At 45.5% G+C, this 26,065-nt stretch overlaps 1 protein-coding gene across 2 annotated transcripts in view; it reads right to left on the reverse strand.

Moving 5' to 3' along the window:
- Positions 1-26,065, reverse strand: part of LOC137533143 (TOG array regulator of axonemal microtubules protein 1-like) — a 90,584-nt gene that overhangs the window by 43,115 nt on the left and 21,404 nt on the right. For both annotated transcript variants that reach the window (XM_068254356.1, XM_068254355.1), the window contains exons 3-5: positions 22,199-22,328; positions 14,725-14,972; positions 10,529-10,755 (exon numbers count right to left, since the gene is read on the reverse strand). In XM_068254356.1, coding sequence (XP_068110457.1) covers positions 10,529-10,755; positions 14,725-14,972; positions 22,199-22,328 — 605 coding nt within the window. The remainder of the gene's footprint in view (positions 1-10,528; positions 10,756-14,724; positions 14,973-22,198; positions 22,329-26,065) is intronic.

Raw genomic sequence — 26,065 nt, forward strand, 5'->3', positions numbered from 1 at the left:
TCACACTGTGGGAGGGGTTTCACCACAATATCAGCCATACAGATGTCCTTGATGATCTATCTATTGGAAAAAAAGGTAAATATTTCCCATGGTAAGGGGGGTTTCAGCTACTGATTGGGATGAATGAAGTTCAATCCCTGTCCTTTTAAAAAAAAAAAAAAAAAAAAAAAAAAAAAAAAAAAAACTGGATCTACTTACCTGGGGCTTCCTGAAGCTCCTGGCAGCCCATCTGTCCCTCATTGCAGCTCCGATGTCCCGGAATCCCCTCTGTTGCAGATGCCGGCCTGTGCAAACGAGAACGCTCCAGACCACATGAGCACAATTACGAAGAGCGAGGCCACAGCACCGGAGCTACGAGGGATAGGTAGGCTGCAAGTGGCGGGAGGAAGCCCCAGGTAAGCAGATTGTTTTTTATTTCACCTCGCACCTGTTCTTTAAGGATTGGTTGCAATAACTGATAACTAGCATTGTAGGGTTTCTACATCCCCGGAGTTCTACTTTAAGCCTGTAGCATGTTCATGTCCGGTAAGAAAAAATAAAATTAATCCTTGGCCTATATGATGTCTTGGTGACCAGCCATTAATTGCCTGAAAACTATCATGGCTTACATATCTTACATGTGATTCTGTGTCCCTACCTGTTTTGCTAGCTTTATCTGGTAATAATGAGAAAAACTACAATTTGTTTGTTTAAAAAAGTACTGAGGAGAGGGAAGGCTATATAATTAGATGGGATTATCTCAGCTTTTCACTTCCAGGGACTAGCTTTTAAGACTCTAGTTTAGACTGTATGTAAATTGTGGTTCCTGTGGTCACGCACGCACGCAAGCCTACTAGCCTCCAGGAAAGCCTTCTTCAATAAATACTATTTGATATAAGATTCGTCCCGGCACTGCAAGATGCCTTCTCCAATTTAAAAATGTATGGAGTGTAGTCAGGTCCGTTTCTAGCCTTTTTATCACCCCTGGCAACAAGTTCTCCCTCCCCCCACCCAAAAAAAAATATAAACCATGTCCTGTTTAAGGTGGATGCATAATACAGGGAGTCCCCGAGGTACGAACAACCTGCTGATCTTGTCGTAATTAGTTACACACCCCCTTCCTGCACTTTCCCAGCCCAGTGTGTAAATGCAGAGTATAGTGCAGCAGAAGCTGTGCTCTCACCCCCTGCTGGAGTCCAGTGCTGTGCTTCCGCCTGTCCGCTCGGCCTAGTGCCCGGCATCTGCTACCGCATGATTACAGACGACATACGGAGAGTGAGGAGCCAGCACTAGAGGGAGCAGGAGACTGACAGGATGGTTGCACAGGCACAGCGCCGGATTCCAGCAGGGACGTGAGAGCACAGCATCTTCTGTGTTATGCTCTGCATATACACACCGGCCTGGGGGAGCGTAGATAATGGCACAAGGGTACAGGAGGAGGCACAAAGGGACAGGAGAAGGCGCAGAGGACAGAGAGAGGGGACACAGGGGGACAGAGTAAAGCGCACGTGGGGGGGGGGGGGGGGGACAGAGGAAGGCACACGGGGGTAGGGGGTGGAACAGACGGAGCCGGCGTGCAGAGGGACAGGAGAAGGCGCAGAGGACAGAGAGAAGGGACACGGGGACAAAGTAAGGCGCACGTGGGAGGGGAGGTGGGGACAGTGGGAGAAACACAGGGGGAGGGGGTGGACAGAGGGTGGCACATGAAGGGGGAGGGGTTGGGGGACAGACAGAGCTGGCGTGCAAAGGGACAGAGGCAGGTGCACAGGGGGACACACAAGGGGCAGAAGAGACGCAGGGGGACAGAAGGAGGCGCATTGTGACAGAAAGAGGCACAAAGGTGAGCAGAGCTGGCACAGAAGGACACAGTGGAGGCTGCCTGCAACTTATCCTATCTGGACCTTGTGATGTCTACTCTCCAGGGACCGGCGATGCTACTGCTCTTCAGGACACCGAACTCCCTGCTGCTGCACACATGCACCAGAAGCAGGTGATCTAACACCCACGGGAGGCGAGGCTTCATTTGGCGTCGTGCCTAATCCAGGGACATGACACCCTCCCCCCCCCCAGGACCAATGGCACTTCAGGCAAAGGCCTGGAATGCCTTTGGTTAAAAACATCCCTGCGAGTAGGATTGGTCAATGAGATGCAAATAATTCCAAGTTCATTTAGGATTATCAAAATGATGTATGCAAATTTATGCAGCTCAAAAATGGACATTTATTTACCTTGGCAAGATTTGATTATCCCATTTACAAGCTATAGGGTTTTATATTTGGTGATTCTTGTAGGGGCCAAGAATACCTAGGTGAGAAGTAGGGAGAGACCGGGAGCCCGATGGTGCAGTATCGTCAGGTATAGGCAGGATACACTTATAAATATATACTCACAAAGGTGGGTTGCCTGCAGGGAATTAACCGTCCCTGCTCGGGACTCCAGGTCCTGCTGGATAATGGATGGTCGCTCTCCTGTAGTATGATAGACTTTCCAGAACAACTGCAAAGCTAAGACCTCCAAAGGAGGTCTGAGTGGTAATGGGTAGGATGGAGGCACCCAATGTGTGTTCTATTTTAGTATTTTTAAATAAAAAAAATTATAATAAAAAGAGAGGAAGGCGCCTTCACTCTATCCTTTATGCTATCAAAGCATTTTGTATTGACCTGAGGAAGCTGGCCATGACCCGTGAAACGCGTTTGTCAGCTTTTTGAATAAAAACTTTTTTCCAGTTGAACTGGTGTCTATAGCTTCTGGAGAGATAAGCAATTACCTCTCTTTCCATTATATAATTTTTTATTTAAAAATACTAAAATAGAACACACATTGGGTGCCTCCATCCTACCCATTACAATTTTCAAGCTGCATACCTTCACCTGCACTAACTCAAAGCTATTTGCATCTCAATGACCCTACTGAAAGGTGAACATTAAAGTCATCTTTCTAATCGATTGACAAAAACAAAGAAAGGCCCGTATTACATGTGGGAGGTTTAATTATAAATAGCAAGCACCTTGATGTTCATATATGAGTAATCTATCTTCCATATAATTTCTAAAAACAACCAATCAGCTATTGCTTTCCAAGACATAGCCCTCAGTAACTTCATTGGCTGCTTAGCTCAGTAAGCATTCCATCTCCATTGCTTTAAGGAAAGGCACACCAGCGGGCCCAGTACCTGGAGACCTTATCTAAGGGAAGAATGCAAACCGCTAACATGGGAGTCTCCATTAGGCTCTTGCATCGTGTATATCTGGTCCCCTATGGATTGCATATAATCTACCTGACGAGAAGCCCATTATGTTTGAGGATGTAGCTCCCCAGGAACTAGGTTCCATAACCTGATATACCTGCCCAAGGGTCTCACGCTTGTGTGAAAGAGTCCGTGTCCTAATAAATAAACTGCTAACTAAGCGTATCCAATTAGATCCTAAAATCTTCCTATTGGTGTCAAAACCAGATTTCATTCCTTAAGCCCAACACAAACTGACCTAATTTATCGTTACGGCTATGAAAGACAACTTTACTTACGGTAACGTCTTTTCCGGTAGTCAGGAGGACAGCACCCCTGGATGAGACTTGTCTCCCTCCCCACCGTGGACAGGAACTGCAAAAGAAGAATTTGCATAAGCGACAGGCAGCCTGCTATATAAGCTACTTACTTGCTGCTATACTTCAGTAAATATAAAAGATAATACGGACATTAATGATGCTTATACAAACCTCTGATACTCCACCCAAAAAGGGCGGGTTGTAGGGGTGCTGTCCTCCTGACTACCGGAAAAGACGTTACCGTAAGTAAAGTTGTCTTTCCCGGATCGTCACTCGGACAGCACCCCTGGATGAGACGATATACTAGAGATCAGGCTTAGGGTGGGACCACTGCTTGCAGAACCTTCCTTCCAAAGGATAAATCTGTGCCTGCAGATACATTAAGTCGATAATGTTTCACAAACGTGTTATGACTCGACCATGTTGCAGCTCTGCATATCTGATCAATAGAGGCCCCTGCCCTCTCTGCCCATGACGTAGAGACACCTCTTGTAGAATGGGCCCTGACAGAAGAAGTTAACGTCTTCCCTTGCACCTGGTATGCTGATACAATTGCTTGCTTGATCCAACGTGCTAGGGTTGTCTTAGAAGCCTTATTTCCTCTTGACCTGCCTGAAAACAGGACAAAAATTGCGTCTGACTTCCTCCAAGAGTTAGTCCTTTCCAAATAATGTAATAAACATCTTCTTACGTCTAGAGAATGTAGTCTCTTTTCCTTATCATTTGTGGGATTCTCACAAAATGACGGAATATAAATTTCTTGGTTTCTGTGAAATGAGGAAACCACTTTAGGAAGGAATGCTGCATCCGGGCGTAATGTTACTCTATCTTCTGAAATAACACAATACGGCTCCTTTATGGATAAAGCTTGTAGTTCCCCTATCCTTCTTGCAGTAGTAATGGCTAGAAGAAATATGGTTTTTAATGTTAGGAATTTGTCAGAGACCTGAGATAAAGGTTCAAATGGAGACTCGCATAGACCCTGTAAGACCGTATTGAGATCCCAAGCAGGTACTCTTGATCGTATAGATGGTTTTAGTCTTCTCAGTGCCTGAAAAAAACGAACTATATAATCTTCCTGTGCTACCTTTCTTTCCAGAAAAACACTCAGGGCTGATACCTGAACCTTCAGAGTACTAACACTGAGGCCCTTCTTATAGCCACATTGTAAAAACTCCAAAACTGACCTAAGTGATCTATTGTTAAAAGATCTGTTTGCACACCAGTCCTTAAAGACTCTCCATGCCTTCTGGTAGATTCCCCGAGTTACCTTTTTCCTACTATTGAGTAATGTCTCTGCCAGATCATCTGAGAAGCCCTTGGACTTTAGTATTTCCCACTCAGGTTCCAGGCTGATAGATGAAGTAGACTCAGATCTGGATGCAACACTGGGCCCTGGGACAACAGGTCCTGTATCAGTGGGAGTACTATTGGTTCTGATATCGCTAGAGACTGAAGTAATGTGAACCATGGACGTTTGGGCCACATTGGAGCAATCAATATGATTCTTGCCTTGTCCTGAATGATCTTCTTCAATACTCTTGAAAGTAATGGAATTGGAGGAAAAGCATACATCATCATACCCTCCCAACTGATTGTGAACGCATCCACCGCCCAAGGTGAATCCTCCTGGTATAGGGCACAAAATTTCCGACATTTTGAGTTCTTTTTCCTGGCGAATAAATCCAGTTCTGGGCATCCCCACTGTGAAATTATCATCTGAAAGACCTTCTGGTTGAGTGACCACTCGTTCTGGTCCAGCCTCTCCCTGCTTAGATAATCCGCCACCTGGTTCGATGTCCCCTTTAGGTGACGTGCCTGTAGAGACTCGATATTGCTTTCTGACCAAAACATAATCTTTGATGTCTGCTTCCATAATATCTGACTTCTCGTGCCTCCCTGCCTGTTCAAGAATGCCACAACTGCCCTGTTGTCGGTCTTTATAGTTACATGCGATCCTCTGATTTGATCCTTGAAGTGTAGTAGTGCCATCCATACTGCTTCTAGTTCTCTGCTGTTTGATGACCTTGAGCTGATCTGTACAGACCACTGTCCCTGGGCTGGAAGAGCATCCAGGTGTGCTCCCCATCCCCATAAACTGGCATCCGTTGTGATTATCCTTTGTTCCGGGTAATTCCACAAACGACCTGTTAAAAAGTGAACCCGATCCTGCCACCACAACAGAGACACTTTTATGCTGTGAGGAATAGAGATCCTCCTGTCTAGCACTGTGAGGCTCCTGTTCCATGATCTGAGTATCCACAACTGTAGTACTTTTGCGTGGAATTGTCCCCACTGTACTGCGGGAAATGAGGCTGTTAGGAGTCCGAGTATTGCCATTGCTTTCCTCAGCGATATTGTTCTTGAGTTCTGAAAGGAAAAAACAGCGTTTAGAATGGCAAAAACCTTTCTATCAGGCATGAAGATCTTCTCCTTTCTAGTATCAATGTTAAAACCTAGAAACTCTATGACCTGGGATGGAACAAGGGAACATTTCTCCCAATTAATAAGCCAACCCAACTGCTGGAGATAATCTAATGTCGATAATGTCTGTGACCTTACCACTTCAGCTGAAGGGCCCCAAATCAAAAAATCATCTAAATATCCGAGGATATTGATTCCCCTCAGTCTAAGCTCGGCTAAGACCTCGGACATCACCTTGGTAAATAGCCATGGTGCAGAGGAAAGTCCAAAAGGAAGAGCAATAAACTGAAAATGTCTTACCTCTTCCTCCATGAGCACTGCAAATCTTGGATACTGTTGAGATGATGGATGGATGGGCAGGTGAAGGTATGCGTCCTTGAGATCTATGGAAGCAAGAAAATCGTTTCTCTGCAAGAGATGAATCACAGATTTTATATTGTCCATCCTGAATTTTCTGTATTTCACATTTAGATTTAACTTTTTTAGGTTTAGGATAAACCGGTAAGTTCCCTGTGGCTTTTTCACCAGAAACACATGAGAATAGAACCCTTTTCCTCTCTGGCAGCTTGGTACATATCTTATTACCCCCTTCTCCTGAAGGGACAGGACCTCCTTCTGTAATGCCAGACACTTTCTTTGATCCTGGGGTTGTGGAGTAATGCAAAACCTTAGAGGAGGAGGAGGATGACTGAACTCGATCTGATACCCCTCTGAAATAATCTTTAGTAACCACTGACTTGTGAACTGAGGCTGCCATACTTCCAAAAAGTTTGCAACCCTCCCCCCCACTGGGATCCTGGCGTCATTGCTTATCCTGTCTCTTGGCAGGATTGAAGTTGGGTTTTGACTTCTGCGGTCTATACGGGGCCCAACGTTTACCCTTGGAAGATTTGGAGTCCTGCTCAGATCTGTTGGGGGGACGAAATGGCCGCTTATACTGAAATGGTCTTTTCTTTTCTGGAAAGTTTTTCTTTCTATCTGATGTTCTATCTAGTGTATCATCTAATTTTGATCCAAAAAGCAGCCCCCCCTCACATGGAATACCACACAGTTTTGATCTCGAGGAATTGTCACCATTCCAGGTTTTAACCCATATACCTCTTCTGGCTGAGTTAACTAAGGCAGTTGTTCTGGCCGTAAGTTTTACTGTGTCATCTGAAGCATCTATAATATAATTAGAGGCATTTAAAACTTTAGGAAAATCGTTAAGAATCTCTTCTCGGGAAACACCGGAAGCGATCTTATTCTGCATTTCTAACAGCCATGTCTTCAATGATCTACTCACTGCTGTTGAAGCTACAGTGGGCTTAAATGTCAAGGAAGAGGATTCCCATGCTCTACGCAGAAGGTTGTCCATCTTTTTGTCGATTGGATCCTTCAGACTTCCAAAATCCTCAAATAATAAGTCCGTTTTCTTTGACACCTTTGAAAAAGATGGGTCCAACCTAGGCGGAGGACCCCAAAACCCCTGATCCTCTGGAGAAAAAGGGTAACGATTGGATAAGGACCTAGGCCAGAAGGCCCGCTTCTCAGGGTTATCCCATTCCTTCTTAATCATACCCTTTAAGGTGGAATGGACTGGGATAAACTGAGGCTGGGGTTCCGCCAAAGTTCTGTACATCTCATCCAAAGGCGTCAAAGATTTTTTCTCTGTCTTGATACCCATTGTATCATACATAGCACCTAATAAGTCCTTCATTAAATCAGCAGAGAAAGCAAATTTCGATCTATCAGAATTAGAGATTTCCCCATCTGATGGATGATCCAATTCAGAAATCTCCCCCTCAGATAATTCTGAATCCTCCACCTCGCTTTCTCTTCTACGTTTAGAACCGGAGGGCCCCGGCTGAGATAAATCCAATACAGGAGATGCTGGAATAGTAACTACAGGCACTGTGTCCATATCTCCACCAGTTCCTGGGACATCCGAAGGAACTATAGGATTTGAAGCAATGGCAGATTCCTTAATCTCTTTTATTGCTGTAGACATTTCTGACCTCATCCAGCCCATTAACCACCCTGGCGTTCTATTAAGATCGCCAGGGCAGCTGCATGAGGGTTTTTTTTAAATAAAAAAAAAAATATTTCATGCAGCCAACTGAAAGTTGGCTGCATGAAAGCCCACTAGATGGCGCTCCGGAGGCGTTCTTCTGATCGCCTCCGGCGCCCAGAATAAACAAGGAAGGCCGCAATGAGCGGCCTTCCTTGTTTTGCTTAGATCGTCGCCATAGCGACGAGCGGAGTGACGTCATGGACGTCAGCCGACGTCCTGACGTCTGCCGCCTCCGATCCAGCCCTTAGCGCTGGCCGGAACTATTTGTTCCGGCTGCGCAGAGCTCAGGCGGCTGGGGGGACCCTCTTTCGCCGCTGCTCGCGGCGGATCGCCGCAGAGCGGCGGCGATCGGGCAGCACACGCGGCTGGCAAAGTGCCGGCTGCGTGTGCTGCTCTTTATTTCATGTAAATCGGCCCAGCAGGGCCTGAGCGGCACCCTCTGGCGGTAATGGACGAGCTGAGCTCGTTCATACCGCTAAGGTGGTTAAATCTTTAAATATGACGGGTGACTCATCTTTAACCACCTTTTCTGTACAGTTCTGACACAGCTTTTTGGAAGATGAAGATAAACGACCGTTACATATTGCACATTTCTTCTCAGACCTGTTTGAACCATGCTGACTGGTTTGAGCAGCAGCCTTGTCAGGCCTTTCAGACTTTTCATTTTTATCAGATTTGTCCGACTTGTCATGTTTTTTAGGCTATAAAAAAACACAAACAAGGAACAAATATTACTAGAGGTTTTATATTATATATCAAACAAGCAGGAGTATTTTCAGGTACCACATCTACTTGCCAGAGAGGGGTCTTGGCCAGACTTCGCAGACTGCAAAGGAGCTGAACCTGAAGCGTCCTCCATGATTGCCAGCAACATCTGAATCATGGACTCACCTCTAGCTTAAATACACATAAGCAGACCCAGCTGAAGACAATCAATGCTACCCCTGTTGCATAATTTATGTTAATCAGCCTCACATACCTTGATGAATCAGCCTGCAGGCTGACTGCATATCCCCGCCGCGGCCCCTGCCGCTTGGTCAGGCATTTTAATTGGAATCAGCTGTTCGGCTGATTCGCTTCTCACCGCCGCGGCCCCTGCCGCTCTGCAGACCTCAGATCACGCGGGACGCCAGCGCGTGACTACTTCCGGGTGAACCGGAAGTGACCTTCTTCATGCGCGCGCCTGCGCGCATAACACAGCCGCCTTCACTGGAGAAGCCTCCCATACGCTGCAGGACTCCCCACTGATCACTGCTCAGCTCTGATGGGAGTCCTGCTACACGCTGCCCCTGCCGACTGACACGGATGGCACCCTGGAGACCTCTCCCTCCGTTCCGTCCGGGACAGGAAACTATACTGAAGTATAGCAGCAAGTAAGTAGCTTATATAGCAGGCTGCCTGTCGCTTATGCAAATTCTTCTTTTGCAGTTCCTGTCCACGGTGGGGAGGGAGACAAGTCTCATCCAGGGGTGCTGTCCGAGTGACGATCCGGGAAAACTCACATTGCAGCCAATTGGAATTCTTCACACCTCTCCTATTTACAAGTGGTTGACAGGATTAACCATACGATGACATGCGAGCGTATTAACAGCATACTCTCTAATCAGACTCTCCAAAAAAACAATATCTCCAGATATTGTTCTTGCCTCCCTTCAAAGGCAAGAACAATATCTTAAGAAACAGGGTAACCTGCGAAACAGACTGTCAGGCTATACATTATGCAACTTTTATCAGTTTTCCTGGAGATTAAATAAAGGTGAATTTCTTTTAGGATTTAGCTGGTGCCACTTTGATTGGCCCAATAGGCTGTCTGTCACTTGACAGGCAGCATATTGGGCCAAACTGCGGGGATCTCGTCCTACAAAGTGAATCAACCCCCAAGTCAGCTAGCTAATTGTATAAGCTGTTAGTCAGTATTTCTCCTGTCAATTTCTCCTGGGAAAAAGCTGAAGACATGTCTGACACTTCCGCTGCCAGTCAGACCAACTATATGCACATCACCATGGCAACAGGGACGTGAGCCCTCTGCTGCGCATGCGCACTGTGCCAGTTTGAAACATGTTGTATGGCTCTCATGGAAATACATTTAAAAATACGTGGTGTTTATGGCTCTCAGCCAAAAAGGTTTCCGACCCCTGCTGTAGACTGTTTGTATACCCTTTTTTTATGAAAAATTGACACCCATCAGCGCTGCGTAATATGTTGGCGCTTTATAAGTACAATAAATAAATAAATATGCAATTCACGTTTTCTCCTAGGTGATTTTTTTACACCTTGACATAAAATGCATTTTAAACTACCAGTAAACGAGAAAATACTCAAAATGATTTTGATAGTGGTTGTTCACCAACATTTGGGTACTTTTTCAATTGTAAAATGCTGAAAAGTTATTTTAAAGAGAACATGAAAAGTATCTCCTAGGAGATAACTCAGGAGAAAAAATTAATTGCATATGGGCCTCTGTGTCTAATAAAATATTTTGAAACTAAAGAGAGGCACAGAGCAGCTTGAGCAGGGGGTACTTACACTTTCTTCAGCTGTGGGGTGGGAGACAACGGAGAGGTCAGCGATTCCCGGCTGTACACGCCACTCTCACTGTAAGATCCATTTACTGGGGAGGATGTGGATGATGGGGAGTCCATGTTCAGATCTATCTTCATGGAGTCTGGGCTGTCCAGGTCAGACAGGCTGCCACTCATCTTGGCCCTCTTCTTAGCTGCGCTGTTCCGCAGATGCCGGAGAGAACTGATCATCTAGAGGATTAAAGAGGGGAGGTTACATTTAAAAAAACAGATATAACACAATTTTTACTGACGCTGTAATTGTATGTAATGACGCCCAAAAAATAAATAAGGACATTTTAGGTTAGGTGTAAAGGCCTCGGCATAATGGCCACTTGTTTCCAGATAACAACCCAACCGCAGTTTCAGATCTGCACGCGGCCTTCTTTTGTTTTCCTATAGAATTACCTCCTTGCATTCATGTATACAAGACTTCTTACGTGCTTCACCCCCCTCTGGAATCCCCTGCCACAACACATCAGTCACTCTCCAACTTTTGAAATCTTTAAAGACAATGTGCCGTCTTTAAAGATTTCAAAAATCGGGCTTAATGCGCGGAGTTTGTAGTACAATGCATACTACAAACTCTGCGCATTAAGTCCGATTTACTAATAGTGACGGTCATGTCTAGGAGAACTCCTGGAGAAGCATGTGATCAGTTTGGTCAGGTGATAGATATGCAAGTCTCTGATTTGTTAGTCATGACCATGTGCTAGAGGAGGATGTTATCAGCTGGCCAAACAAATCACGTGCTTCTCTATGAGTTCTCCAAGACAGGACGATCACTATTTACTAATAAAAATCCAGACTGGGAGATCATTAGTAATGATAATCGATACCGTTAACCTTCCTAACCGAGCAGGAGGATTTCTCAGGCCCTGCTGTGCTGATTTGCATAATTTTTTTTAACGTGTTTAACAATCGCCGCTGCTCGCCGCCGATGGGCCGCTACCCCCCCGCGTAGCCTGGCCAATCAGTGCCAGGCAGCGCTGAGGGGTGGATTGGGACTCCCAATGACGTCAATGAAGCCCTCCAGGAAATCCCGTTCTTTGAATGGGATTTCCTGATCGCAGATCGCCGGAGGAGATCGAAGCAGCTATCATGTAGCGAGCCCTAGGCTCGCTACATGATTTAAAAAAACAAAAAAAAACCAAAAACAAACTGCTGCACTGCCCCCTGGCGGTTTTTAATAGACCGCCAGGAGGGTTATACTGGCCTGGATAAAGCCCAACTCAGGTTAGAGTAAGGCTCTGTTCCCACTAGAGGAGAGAACGGACATGGACAAAATAGGTCTGTTCCCCACTCATTACTAACCATACAGTGAACAGCTCCCATGTTAAAAATAGGAGCCAATCACACTTGACTTGTCATGCTGCCACAGATCCGTGGATCCAACGCAGTAAGTGGACCACAATTCTGTGCAGTCTGCGATAATACCAGGCAGGCGGATTTGTCTGCACCTGCCACGGGCTATGCAAATCACCTTGCTCGGTTCCTGTATACAGGGAAGAAGCAGGGGGATCCCCATTGGGCTGGAAAAGATCAATGGGAGTCCTCAGCAACAGTGAGAATTCTCATTGGTTCATGGTGGACCAATTAAAATTCTCCCTGTTGCTAGGGAGAGTTGGCCTAATGCAGCCCATGGCGAGCCCCATGCTTCTGCTAGCCTCCGGGCTGATTTCAGAGAAGGACCGACGATTGCTTGGGCGGCAGGTGGATGCATAGCGGATGCGCTTACCGTGTCCATTTTGAAGTGTAGTGGGAACGAAGCCTAACAAAATTTTGACCACTAAAAGACAACTTAAAAAACAAAACCTAGGCCAGGTCTGCGGGATCACTTCTAATCCTAACTGATCTACAAGCTTTATCAAAGTCTAGGGATGATTAAGTGAATCGGGACACTGCCCTGCTATCTATCTCATCCTGTATTACAGCATGGTGTGGTCCTGCGAGTCAACGGAATGAAGCAATTCTGGGTTTAGTGAGAAAACTCTAGTAAAAATAATTACCCGTCTGACATCACCCTTTTAAAACAAATAGCAAATCATTTACTGCGGTGTGTAATAAAATTAAAATAATTGGGCAAGTCAGCTCGAGTGTTTCTCAATAAAACTATTCATACAACGTACTTTCTCTGTCTTGCCACAGAAGTAAATCATTAGCAGCTTAACTAACAATGAAAAGTTAAAAATTCTACGAGCATAATAAAATTCCTATAATAAGTTAATCGTGCTGAACAAGATTTCTTTGTACTTTGTAATTTAATGTTATTAAAATATTTTAGATTCTATCTACAGTCAACTAAACATTCTGTAAACTGACAGCAAGTAGAAACTGCACTACTTTGCCTCCATGACAACTGTACTGTGTTTAGAGAACAGACGGCCAGAAACTTTCCTCTTGGTACAGACGTAATTAGCTGGCCCGAGCAGAAGCCCTTGCAAAGAATTTATAATAAATGTACCGGTAACTGAATTCTGCAAATTCGCTTCGGGTTAGACAAGGGGGTTCCCAAGTTGGGCTGCGCAGTTGTGCATTGCTGTCGTTGAAGTTGGACATCAGAGGAGCGACTGGTCAGTGCGCCTTAGCCTGGATAGGTAAGGAATGTTTGGCCAGCTAATGGGGGTTACTTACAATCTGGAGTGGGTGCTGAGGTCATGCTGCATAATTAACCATCCTGGCGCTCAATTTCCCCAGGATTTCTGTGCAAAAAGTGTCAATTTCCAATGATTTTCAACCATTTTTTTTTTGCAATACATTTTTTTTATATTAAACGCAATACAAGTTATTGTATTGAATTCAATTAAAACAAAAGTGTTTGCTGCGAGATGTTGATGACGCTGTGTGACCCTGGTGTCAACGCCGATTGACGGGGGACATATGATCGCCGAGGGAGAAGCAAAATCCGCCAAGGGACATGGAAGAAGGCACTGGGGAAGCTATCAGAGGTACGCGACGAGGGATCAGCACGAGAATGGTGAGTATAAGACCCAGATGTATAAGTGCCAGATGTATAGCCGGGTATAGTTAGCCAGATGTGCAGCCAGGTATAGTAAGCCAGATGTGCAGCCAGGTATAGTGAGCCAGGTGTTTAGCCACATTTATAGGTAGCCAGATGTCCCCTCCTCCGACTGCCCCCTTCCCCCCCCCGTCTCAGCCCGTTGAGTAAATAGTTCTCCTCACCCAAGGGCTCTCCAGCGACGGCTGCAACAGCACTTCCTTTTTCATCACCAAGTCTCGTTCTCTGTACAGTTACATTATGAGACTTGGTGACCGATAGAACTTTCCTGGTCATCTCTCCATGCTCGTTTCACCGATGTTCTTCATTCAAAATTTGCACCTTCAGTATTCCTCGGCAAGCCTTGGAAGTATATGCGTCACCGAGTACTTCCAAAGACGGGCGCATTCATACTGTGCATGGCAAGCCTGGACTCCGGTGTGAGCAGTAGAAATCCACTCATATTCGGAAGTACTTGGACGCGAGTACCTGTGGTGATCATGCAGAGTAGCTTAGCCTTAGACGACACGTTCCAGTCACATCCCACTTGCGTTCCACATCTCTCCTATGCTTCCATCTTCAACCCGGAAGAAGGAAGCATCGGAGTGACGTGGAACACGACATAGGAAGCAAATGGATCGCATCGTCAAAGGCGGACGCACTAAGTTAATCCCTCTTCGGCTGCGGGAAGCCCGATCTCTTTTCAATTTCGATTCAGAGTAGCTACGTACTTCATAGCTACTCGGTATGATCACCACTCGTGAGTACTTTCAAAACTTGCATGAGGAGCACTGAAGAGATATTTGACTGAGCTGGGGACAGCGGTGGAACGAGGGCACAGAGAGAGGACTGGAAAGGCTCTATGAGAGCCAGAACATTATCTTACTCTATTTTTTTTATTCGCTTTAGGTTTACTTTAAAGAAGATTTCATTTTGCTTATAGTTAAGTGAGAGCCATCATCATTTTGAATATCGGATCAGACGCAAAATGATCATCACAAAGGAAAAGTGGACATCACAAGTGCACATTTCCTCCAGTGGGTGACACTCATGAGCACAGTAGAGATGCTGAAGAGGTGTGGGATCCTCTCTGATGCCGAAGTCTGCTACTGTGGAATTGATACCAGGGAAAAGTCTGCCGTTTCCAGTTACTAAACACTCACCTCTTCATGGTCATCCTCATCTCTAGTGCTCAATTCCAAAAGCTCAATGACAATATTCTCCTCCTCGCTGCTCTTCTCTGCGGATGAATTCTTTTCCCAAACATAACTGCTCGTGACCGAGTTAATCTCAGGCAAAGATCTTGTGTTCTTGGAGATTGGAGGAACTGGTTTAGACCTTATCAGATCTTGGTGTCCTGAAGGAATTCTTACAACAGAGGCTTTAAGTGGAACTGGAGCATCAGCTTTACCTAAAGATTTAAAAAACAACTTGAAAGTGAGCTTACTTGAACACGTATCCACAATATAGAAAAACTGGCTAGTTTAGTAAAAGAATAAATGTGTGTGAAGGTTTTTGCTCATCAGGGTCATGCCATGGTGCACAACAATAAATCAGGCCAAAGTCTTCATACTCTAGTCTGTGGATAATAAGGCTGACAAGCCAATATGACTGGCTAACTGCAGAGCCCAAAGGCGGTTTTAAAGCATTATGGTTAACAGGGCTGTAGAGTCGGAACAATTTTTGGGTATCTGGAGTCGGTGGTTTCATAAACTGAGGAGTCAGAGTCTGTGTATTTTTGTACCAGCTCCACAGCCCTGGTAAGTATTAGACTAAGGAGTTGGAACAATTTTGGGTACCTGGAGTTGGAATCAGTGTATGATTTTTATACCGACTCCACAACCCTGGTGGTAATGAACACTGCAAAGAGCCAGAAGCACATAGTACCTGTACACACAAACTTCGGCCAAAGTGGTGTAGTGCTCTACAGAAACGGTGCTACCACGGTGCTTGGCCAACAGAATTGGTATCAGTAGATTAGTTTTCTCGTGAGAGAAATCTTTAAGTCAGCAAACAAATGGCAGAAAAGATCAATATAGGCCATTCTGTACAAACAACTTATTAAAGTATACCTGACCCAAGGCAAAGCTACCTAAGGTAAGCACAGAGGTGTGTTAATGCTGGATTGTCCATTCCTCTCCTTGTTCACCCCGGTTCCTCGTAATCACTAATTGAAAGAAAAAAGACTTCCAACTAAAGTCAAATTTTCAGACAGGGAGAGGCTGGCCTGCATTGATGTTCCCTCCCCATCACCTTCTCACTCTTATTTATTACACTTAAAGGAGACCTAAAGTGAAAGTAACGTGCCCATTTTAACTTACCTAGGGCTTCTTCCAGCCCCCTGGAATCCTTTTGGTCCCTCCTGTCCCCTCCGATAGCTGAATGCACGCCCCAAGACCATGCGCCTCCTCGATTGGGCTCCCGTGGATGGGAGCGCTCTGAGGTTGTGCAGTACTTCAAAAATGCAACTGTGCCGAACGCTCTTGGCCAAGGAAGCCTGATCGAGGAGGTGCGCAGCCGGGGCCGCACGTGCACAGCAGCCCTCAACTGGCTCAGCTTTTGAAGGGGGCAAAACTGCTGGGTGGAACAGAGTGGAATGAAAGTGAAGGACCAGAAGGACTATAGGGGGCTGTAAGAAGCCCTAGATAAGTTAATAATTTAGGTGGGAGAAGTAGTGATGAAGTTGTTGGTAAATTAAAGGGAGGAGCGCTGACAGGGGAAAACGGCTTCCATCCTTAAGATGAAAAAAACCATTAAAGAGGATTTCGTTTTGCATATATTGAAGTGGGAGCAATCATCATTGTGAGCATACAAAGATATGTGGATCCAGCATGATCATTGCTCTGTGCTCATCTTCAGTAACTTTGCCTCGAGTTAGGTATATTTTAAGTTTATGGGTAACTTTAGCAAAGACACTTCACTACGGATCTGAGCAGGAGAGCTAAAAATACAACAGTTTATCACGTGCCCAAATGCTTCTTTTGGAAAACCATTTGCAGCGCATCTCAGGCTGGGTCATTCCTACAGAGGTCACCGCTTTCTCTAGTCAAATTTAGCACAGCCAGGGTAGATCTGATCTATGGTCAGAATTACAAATCTTAAAAGACAGCTCAGGTCTTTACATCTGTGCTGTGTCAAAAGCTTTCAAAGCCTATGGACCCCCAAAAAGGCAGCATTTATTGCCACATTTTCATGCTTATAATGATGGATAACCTAGCAGCCATGGTCACTCTGCTTGCCAGTAGTAGTCGTCAACTAAACAATGGACAACAGAACTCCTGACCCGGTAAGACCACATTTCATTAGCTAATGAACAGGTCAAACCTCTGCCACTGAAGTGATCATTAACCAAAAGCTAAACTAAACATGACACAGGTATGACTAAATTTACAGAAAAACTGCAGCAGGGAAGTAAATGAACAATGCTAAAGCTGCGTATACAGCAGCCTTGCTCGAGAATCTGGAATTCAAACAGCGGCCTCTAACCACCAGCGTTGTGCCGGTGGATCAAGCCCCCCCCCCATAGTTCACCGATCCGTCCTCCATCCTACCCCATCCATTGCTCTTCCTACCCCTTCCATAGCAACAGAAGGCCCAAACTGTTGACCGACAGGTCCATTGCAGATTCCCCCTCGTGTAACAATCGTAGGTGTGTACGCGGGTTAATGATAAAATCATAGTGGGACACCCTCCCAGAAAACAGTCCACACCAATCACAGGGGAAAACCTAGAAATCCTTCAGGCAGGGAACACACTTGTCTTTCAGTTTTCTGTGCACGTTTTCCTGCATACTTTTTCTGCACACCAAGTATGTCTCTATGCAGGAAAACGCGCGCGTTCTTTCATAGCAGCTGATGTAATGGATACAAAAAACTGACAAAATGTGCAGAGTCATGATGCAAAATGTCAGTTTTTTTTCTGCGCGCGAACAAAATATTAAGTGTGTACTAGCCCATTGATTAACATGAGTTCTCAGTTTTTCTGTGCAGAAAACACGTACGAAAACAGTCAAGTGTGTTCCCTGCCTTACAGTGAAGACTGTTTGTGGTCATTAGCATCAGCACACACACGACCATATAGAGGTGAACAATCATCAAAGTCATTCAGGAGTTAGTATGTAAAACGCAAAACACAGGAGGACATTTTTAGGAACCAGCTCCCCTGACAACACTTCAAAAATTCCTCAAAAGATTGGAGTGAGCTGTAATTTAAGGATCTTTTGTGGCTCCTGGGTTTCATGCAAGGTTAGATGAACCTGCCAGAAGACACTTCAGGGTCAAGTAGCTGTGAATCACCAAGAACATTACAATGGCTGTTGACAGTCACCTCTACTTTGCCATGTCAAAAACCTTGGTAGAAAGTCCATTGCAAATGTTCTCTTTCAATCGCTCACTTTATAATTAGCAGGTAGAAATGTCACGGATCTGGAAACACATTCACACAAAGCTGACAGTACACAAAGTCTTCAGTCCTGCTTCTATGACGATAAGCAAATACTACAGAGGAAACCCCCAGGCAAGCTATTCTTTTCTTTCACTTTGTGTGTGACTGGTCTACAAAACAATTAAACTGCATGCTAATTTAAAGGACTTACGAGGTGAAAATTAACTTCTGAGAAAAACAATTATATCTATCCTACTTCTCCTAAAAATGACTTTTTTAAATATCCCACAGTTTTATTTTATATTTAAATCTAGTTTTTAAGTTTTTACTGTTTCATTGTCTCTGCTCAATGACACCTTCATTGAAGTATGCCAGAGCTCAAATCTATGAATTATTGACCCCTTTTATCTATTTTCTGCTCTTAAAAGCCATTTACTGACAGAAAAATGTTTTATGGCTGTAATTACTTATCAGTGAGGGTTATGCTATAGTCTGACCCAGTCCGACCCGGTCCCGACCCAGACAGAAATTGTCACTTGCATGCTTGATGTTTAACTTTTTCAGGCAGAGAAAGAAAAAAAAGGAACACAGCATAGGTATTTGTGTGCTCGGCAATGTACATACACATGTCTATCTCATCATGTCACACGTCACCTCGTAAGTCCTTTAAGATGGTAAGCAAAAGTACAAAACGTGATCTAAATACCATTAGCTTTTCCAACAAAAGATCCATATATCAACATGCATGCCCAGCTTACTCAAGCACTTCAGTCAGGTTAAAGCCCAATTCCCCTTACCTAATGTGGCCACACAAACCTCAACTCCCAAAAGCCCTGCAAAACTCCTCTGCAAGTGTGCTCAACTCAAGGGTCATATGACCCCCAACCCCCCCATCTGACCAAACAGTACAAGGAGCCGAAGCACTACCATGCTGCTTTAGCACTATCCCAGCTTCACTTCCAGATTTCCTTGTCACTCACCAAAATCCTGCCACTCAAAATAGTGCAGAGAGGATCATGACTGTAACAGCCACATCTCCTATTTGATGAGGAAGCATTAGGGGACTGGCTCAATACCTGTTGTCCTTTTAAACAATACCAGTTGCCTGGCAGTCCTGATCATTTCTTTGGCTGCAGTAGTGTCACACACCTGAAACGCATTCATGCAAAAACTGTGGCGGGAAATTTGGGTGAAAAGTGAAGCTGAAAAACTGCTCACCCTGCTTCTGCAAAAGTCCCGATGGCATTAATTACTATTCCCCCTCCAGGCCGCCGTGAACTCAGGGGCTAAGATGTAACTCAGCTGCCAGCTATTGCTGGCGGCAGAATTACGCTGTTTTTAAAGCAATTGGCTCAGTCTCTTGACTGCGCCCAAAATTATTGTGTGAGCGCCGCCATAGCCGTTATTCACATTACAGCCTATGGCGGTGCACCCAAATTCCCCTGCGCCCAAATTACTGTCTGAGCGCCGCTATAGCCGTTATTCACATTACAGCCTATGGCGGTGCACCCAAATTCCCCTGCGCCCAAATTACTGTCTGAGCGCCGCTATAGCAGTTATTCACATTACAGCCTATGGCGGTGCACCCAAATTCCCCTGCGCCCAAATTACTGTCTGAGTGCCGCTATAGCCGTTATTCACATTACAGCCTATGGCGGTGCACCCAAATACCCCTGCGCCCAAATTACTGTCTGAGCGCTGCTATAGCCGTTATTCACATTACAGCCTATGGCGGTGCACCCAAATTACTGTCTGAGCGCCGCTACAGCCAACATTCACATTACAGCCTATGGCGGTGCACCCAAATTCCCCTGCGCCCAAATTACTGTCTGAGCGCTGCTATAGCCGTTATTCACATTACAGCCTATGGCGGTGCACCCAAATTCCCCTGCGCCCAAATTACTGTCTGAGCGCTGCTATAGCCGTTATTCACATTACAGCCTATGGCGGTGCACCCAAATTCCCCTGCGCCCAAATTACTGTCTGAGCGCTGCTATAGCCGTTATTCACATTACAGCCTATGGCGGTGCACCCAAATTCCCCTGCGCCCAAATTACTGTCTGAGCGCTGCTATAGCCGTTATTCACATTACAGCCTATGGCGGTGCACCCAAATTCCCCTGCGCCCAAATTACTGTCTGAGCTCCGTTATAACCGTTATTCACATTACAGCCTATGACGGTGCACCCAAATTCCCCTGCACAGTTTTGCCTGAAACAAGCACGTGGCAAATCCAGTCAAACATTTGATCTGCATGCTTGTTCAGGGTCTATGGCTAAAAGTATTAGAGGATAGCAGGTTAGCCAGGCAATTTTCATTGTTTAAAAGTAAAGAAAAATGGCAGCCTCCAAATCCCTGTACTTTAAATTCCATTTTTCTTTTAGAAGGCAAAGCTACTGGTGTTCTAGCATAGGGGTAGGGAACCTATGGCACGGGAGCCAGATGTGGCTCTTTTGATGGCAGCATCTGGCTCGCAGTTAGGGGTTGATTCACTAAGCTACATTGCTCAAGCAGCACAGCTTAGTGTGGCAGCGCAAGTAAAATTTTCAAAGTAGGCACGCTACTGCTGTAGCCAGCACTACTAACTTACTCACGCTCCCCACCAAAATGAACAGCTCCTCCAATTGTCCCACTCTGGATCCTGTCGGATCCAGTGACTTTGTAGGACAAGATCCCCGCAGTTTGAAAGGCAGCCTATTGGGTCAAAGTGCGGGGGTCTCGTCCTACAAGGTGAATCAACCCCCAAGTCAGCTAGCTAATTGTACAAGCTGTTAGTCAGTATTTCTCCTGTCTGGCTCTTGGGGAAATTGCTGATGTTGCTGAAACCTAAGAGAAGCTGAAGACGTGTGACACTTCCGCTGCCCAGAGGATCAACTGTATACACATCACCATGACAACAGGGACATGAGCCCTCTGCTGCGCATGCACCCTGTCCCAGTTTGAAACATATTGTATGGCTCTCATGGAAATGCATTTTAAAAAATGTGGCGTTCATGGCTCTCAGCCAAAAAGGTTCCTGACCTCTGCTAGATAAACCCACACTAGCTATATACTGTAAGCCTTTAAAAGTCATGATGTTCTAAAACACTATTAGTACAAGTACTGGAAGTGTCTATTAGATCGTTGCTGATGGATCTGAAAAACCTGCCGAACAAGCCAATAAAGGCCAGATTTGACCAACACTCAGCACTCATCAAGCTAAATTAGAGTGTGTCACTGTCCAACTGTATTTCAAGATGCCCAGGCTTTCTTAGTTCTGTATGAAATGTTAAAAATCTATTTGTGATAACTTCTAAGGAGCCTGCATTGTGTGTATGATATCAGTTTCATGTCATAAGTAATATTACTGTTAATATTTAATATTCATATAGCATCAACATCTTCCGTAGTGCTGTACAGAGTAGGTTGTCTTGTCAATTAACTGTGCCCCAGAGGAGCTCACAATCTAATCCCTACTATATTCATATACCGTAGTTATGTATGTAACATGTAATATATGTGTCATAGTCTAAGGCCAATTAAGGGGGAAGCCAATTACCTCATCTATATGTTTTTGGGATCTGGGAGGAAACCTGAGTGCTGGGAGAAAACCCAGACAAAAGGGAGAATACACAAACTCTGTGCAGATAGCGCTCTGAGTGAGATTCGAACCAGGGTGCTGCAAGGCGAGTGCACTAACCACTACGCCATCGTGCTGCCCACTTTCATTGGGGGGAGGGGTGGGGAATCCAAAAAGGGCAATTATAAGCAGTGAAAAAAAAATGAAATCTGAATGAGCTGTGAGCACCCTACTGGCACAATACATTTCATGCTGCTATGAGCCTTGAGCACACTGCTCTGTATGAACTATCACCATGGCTGCAAGGTAACATAAGTCAGCAGGTTTCAAGAATCATAGAGACTTAGAGCCCGTTCAGACTGCACGCGTTTCCAGCCGCGTTTTGGAAACGCGTGCAGGAGGCCGACACACACGACATCAGACATAGAGTGCACTGTCTGATGTTCACACTGCATGCGTTCCGGACATGCTGCACGCAGATTTTGCAAAACCGTGCGGCTGTCCTATTCACTTTTCAGTGATGGGATCAGCCACACAACTCATACAAACGCGGATGGCGTGCGTTCGCATGCATTGCATTCCGCATGCGTGGCCGTCCGCGTTTGTAATGTGAACGGCCCCTTAATTTTAAGAGCAGGGAAAAAACAAACACTTTGAGTGCACAGCGTTAAGGTGGTAAAATAAAAGAGCGGTTACCATGAAATGTAGGCAAGGTCTCAGAGCGGGCGCTGAAGTTGGCAGGACTCTGGTTGGCCGATGACTTTCTGACCTTTGCTGTTGGGGTTTTCACTATAGGAGTGTGGTGCACATCAAATGTGGAGGAGAGCTGGAAAAGAAGAGATTTACAACATGAAGCAAGCTGATTGTGAATTTCATAACTTGCATGCCGTGACATATCTTATTTTACTGACAACTTGGTGTGATAAGCAACAGCACGTAGCCTAAAGGTGCACACACACGTCTGATTTTATGCCCGATTGTCATTTAAACCAGACGTTTGAACGACTTGCCACTCAAAGAAAAAGTCGTTCAGACTCCTTGTACGCACAGACGACAAAACGTTTGAAATGCTAATTAACAGCTAATTTACATGTCGTTTGACTGGTCAATCGTCTTGCTAGAACAACGGACTAGATCAAATGACTGATCAAACGACTTGTTTGAAAGTCTTTTAGTATCAAACTAATAGACTTTCAAACAACAAGTCGTTTGTTTTGTTTTTCTTGCAAACCATCAGCAGCGATGATACGCCATATCCCAACTAGAATTGGCTTCATCAGCACCTTCCCCGTGTTGGGTAAATAGTTGAATCATGTTTGCCTGATCTCTTAACCTCCCTGGCGGTAAGCCTGACACAGTGCTGCTGCAGGGGATTACATGGCCCCGGGAGGATTTTTGCCTATAAAATGTTATTTATACCCTTCAGCTAGCACTGCGCTAGCTAAGTATGCCCTCCAGGTGCCTCCGGTCCCCTCTGATCGCCGCCGGTATACGTACCCCCCCAGGGATCCCGCGATGGCACAGCCTCCCAATCAGCTCCCGCTTCGCTATGGGGAGGATCGGGACTGCGCATGACGTCATGTCTGATCATCGCCATAGCGACAGTGAAGCTGTGGCTCTCGCGGGATTGCGGACGGGTAAATATTACCGGCAGTGATCGGGGTGGGGGGGGTGGGGTGGGAAATCAGAGGGGACCGGAGACACTTTGGGGGCATACTTAGCTAGCGCAGTGCTAGCTGAAGGGTAAAAAAATAACATTTTATAGGCAAAAATCCTCCTGCGGACGCAGACATTGAAACTGCGTAACACCAGGGAAGTTAATAAGTTATCTTTATATATTAGCAATATATTAAACAGACAGAAGAGTGAAAGGTAACGAAAAAAACAATGAAGAAACAAGAAAAAACTACCACTCATATGACCGATTACCTCGCACACTCCACCTACATCACCACACACATCCCCCACAAACTTCCCCCCAACAACTCAACCACCTTTAGGTCCTCTCCTCCCCCTGCTCCCCACTCACAGGCTCCACAGTAACGTACTGTATGTACCAGAGAGAGAGAGAGAGATAAAAAACCCCATTTAGAATCAGTCAGAACTCCCCTCCCAAATCCGTTTCATAACAATCCCATCTTGTGGCATCAGACCTTTCAGATGCATCATCTTCACCCACCCAAACTCTGTTTTTTAGAAAAGTTATAATGTCACCTTTCCATTCTCCAAGGGAAAATGGTTCCAGATGTTTCCATTTTTTTAATAATAAGCTTCCTAGCTCGACTTACCCCTAAATCTACCAGTAATTTTTGTTCAGGGCCTCCTTCTGCTTCTTCTGTATCCTGAATCCCAAAAATTGCCCAACCTGCATCGAAAGTCACCCTCAAGTACATGGAGCAGAACTCCTCCACCTTTTCCCAAAAGCCCTCCACCACAGGGCAACCCCACATCATGTGTAGAAAAGTGCCTGCATCCTGTTTGCATCAGGGCTGTGGAGTTGGTACAAAAATACACTGACTCCGACTCCTCAGGTTAGGATTCCACCGACTGACTCCTAATTTGCATATTACAATTTTGTTGATCGAAAGTATGTAACATGAAATGCATCTCTTAACCGCCAACACTTAGGGATTTTAAAATACAACTGAAGTGAGAGGGATATGGAGGCTGCCATATTTATTCCCTTTTAAAACCATGCCAGTTACTTGGCTAGCCGGCTGATCTTCTGCCTCTAATATTTTTAGTCAGACTAAAACTAGTCCTTGGTAATGGCCCATACTCACGGGCAACTTTTTTGGCCTGTCGCCAGCACACGTGAGCGTGTGCGCGACAGGCCGGCGACAGCTCCTCGCAGGTCCCTCTGCGTACAAACGCGGAAGAGGGACCAGCAGTGCGACGGAAGCTGTCGCCGACGTTCCTCCTCCCCCCCCCCCCGCCGGAACCTCTGTATTCTTTATGTAGGTTGCTGTCGCTAGTCCGCGTACTCACGCGGACTAGCGACAGTTGTGGCGGCAACTGTCGCCGGCGATTGAGCGGTTCAATCGCCTGCGACATCAGCGACAAGAGACTGTTCGGGGTGCGCGCCCGTGCAACGCCGCATACTCACGGGCAACCTGTCGCCGCAACACGTGCGCGCCGCATTTGACAATTGTAGCCCGTGAGTATGGGCCATAAGAGTACTTGTAGAAGACAGGAACGAAACATCTATCATGTCCTACGCAATGTCTGTGGGTACATGTAAGATTGATGTGCAGGTATTCTGCAGGAGAATGAGGCAATTCTTCCTCTATTACACATCCTTCATGCATAGTCTGAACCAGGTTTATGGGTGATAGACAACACCTCTGTGTTCAATGTGCACAACATTCTCAGTGGATTCCCTGCAGCTCTGTGGGGAGTGCATATGTAGAGTATAGTACTACTGTGTAACAAAGTACACCTGAGACAGGTGAAATTCAAGTTTTATACATACCTGGGGCTTCCTCCAGCCCCCTTCAGGCTAATCAGTCCCTCGCTGTCGTCCTCCGTCACCTGCATTTTCTGCTGAGTCCAGGTACTTGAGCTAGTCGGGCGTAGTGCGCATGCACACACTCCGCCACTGGGAGTGTACTACACCTGTGCAGCACTATTGCGCAGGTGCAGAACGCTCCTGGCTGTGGAAGCGGCACGCGGCCGGACTGCGCTGACTTGCTAAATTCCCGGGACTCAGAGCAGAAGATCCAGGTGGCGAAGGAGGACAGCGACTGGATTAGCCTCAAGAGGGCTGGAGGAAGCCCCAGGTATGTATAGAAAAAAACTTTTTCTATCGGTCTCAGGTTTGTCTCAGGTTTCCTTTGTACACATCATATATACTGTACAGTCACAATCAGATGTGTATATCTGATTTTAAAAATATGGGGAGGGCTTTATTGAAGCAGCACAAGTAACTATTTTTTGATTGGTTTATTTCATTTTTGTGGACTAAGCACAGCTATTACTGTATATATAAATCATTTATGATGACCATTATCTGAGAAATAGAACATTTTATCATATTTTCTATTTTAATCACAGTTGAAATTCATTAGTAGTCGGTGCATTCTCTCCCAACTCCAGGTACCCAAAAATTGCCCGACTCCGACTCCACAGCCCTGGTTTGTATTTCCAACAGGTGTCACCATCAGCTAAGCCATATCTGGACATATGAACTGGTGATCGATACCATCTAGTTATTCATTTATATTGGGCAAGCTGAATGCAAGTATCCGGGATACTCCAGATTTTTTTTTGAATACTCTAACCCATAATTCCCCATTCAATTTAATTCCATCATTTCTTTTCCAACTATCACAGAAACGTGGGAGGTCCCTGTGGAGGGTGGCATCCATCACTTTATAAATATTTGAGAGAGTCCCCGATGGCCTTTGTTTTAATAGGAACCATCTATTAAAGTTCTTTATATTACTTCTAATAACACCTTCCCTTCTCTCCAAACCCTTTCAGTAGCTCTTTAAAGGAATACTGTCGGGGCAAAATGAGTTGAACTTACCCGGGGCTTCTAATGGTCCCCCGCAGACATCCTGT

The sequence above is a fragment of the Hyperolius riggenbachi genome, chromosome 9, assembly GCF_040937935.1.
Source record: "Hyperolius riggenbachi isolate aHypRig1 chromosome 9, aHypRig1.pri, whole genome shotgun sequence".
Classification (NCBI taxonomy): Eukaryota; Metazoa; Chordata; class Amphibia; order Anura; family Hyperoliidae; genus Hyperolius; species Hyperolius riggenbachi.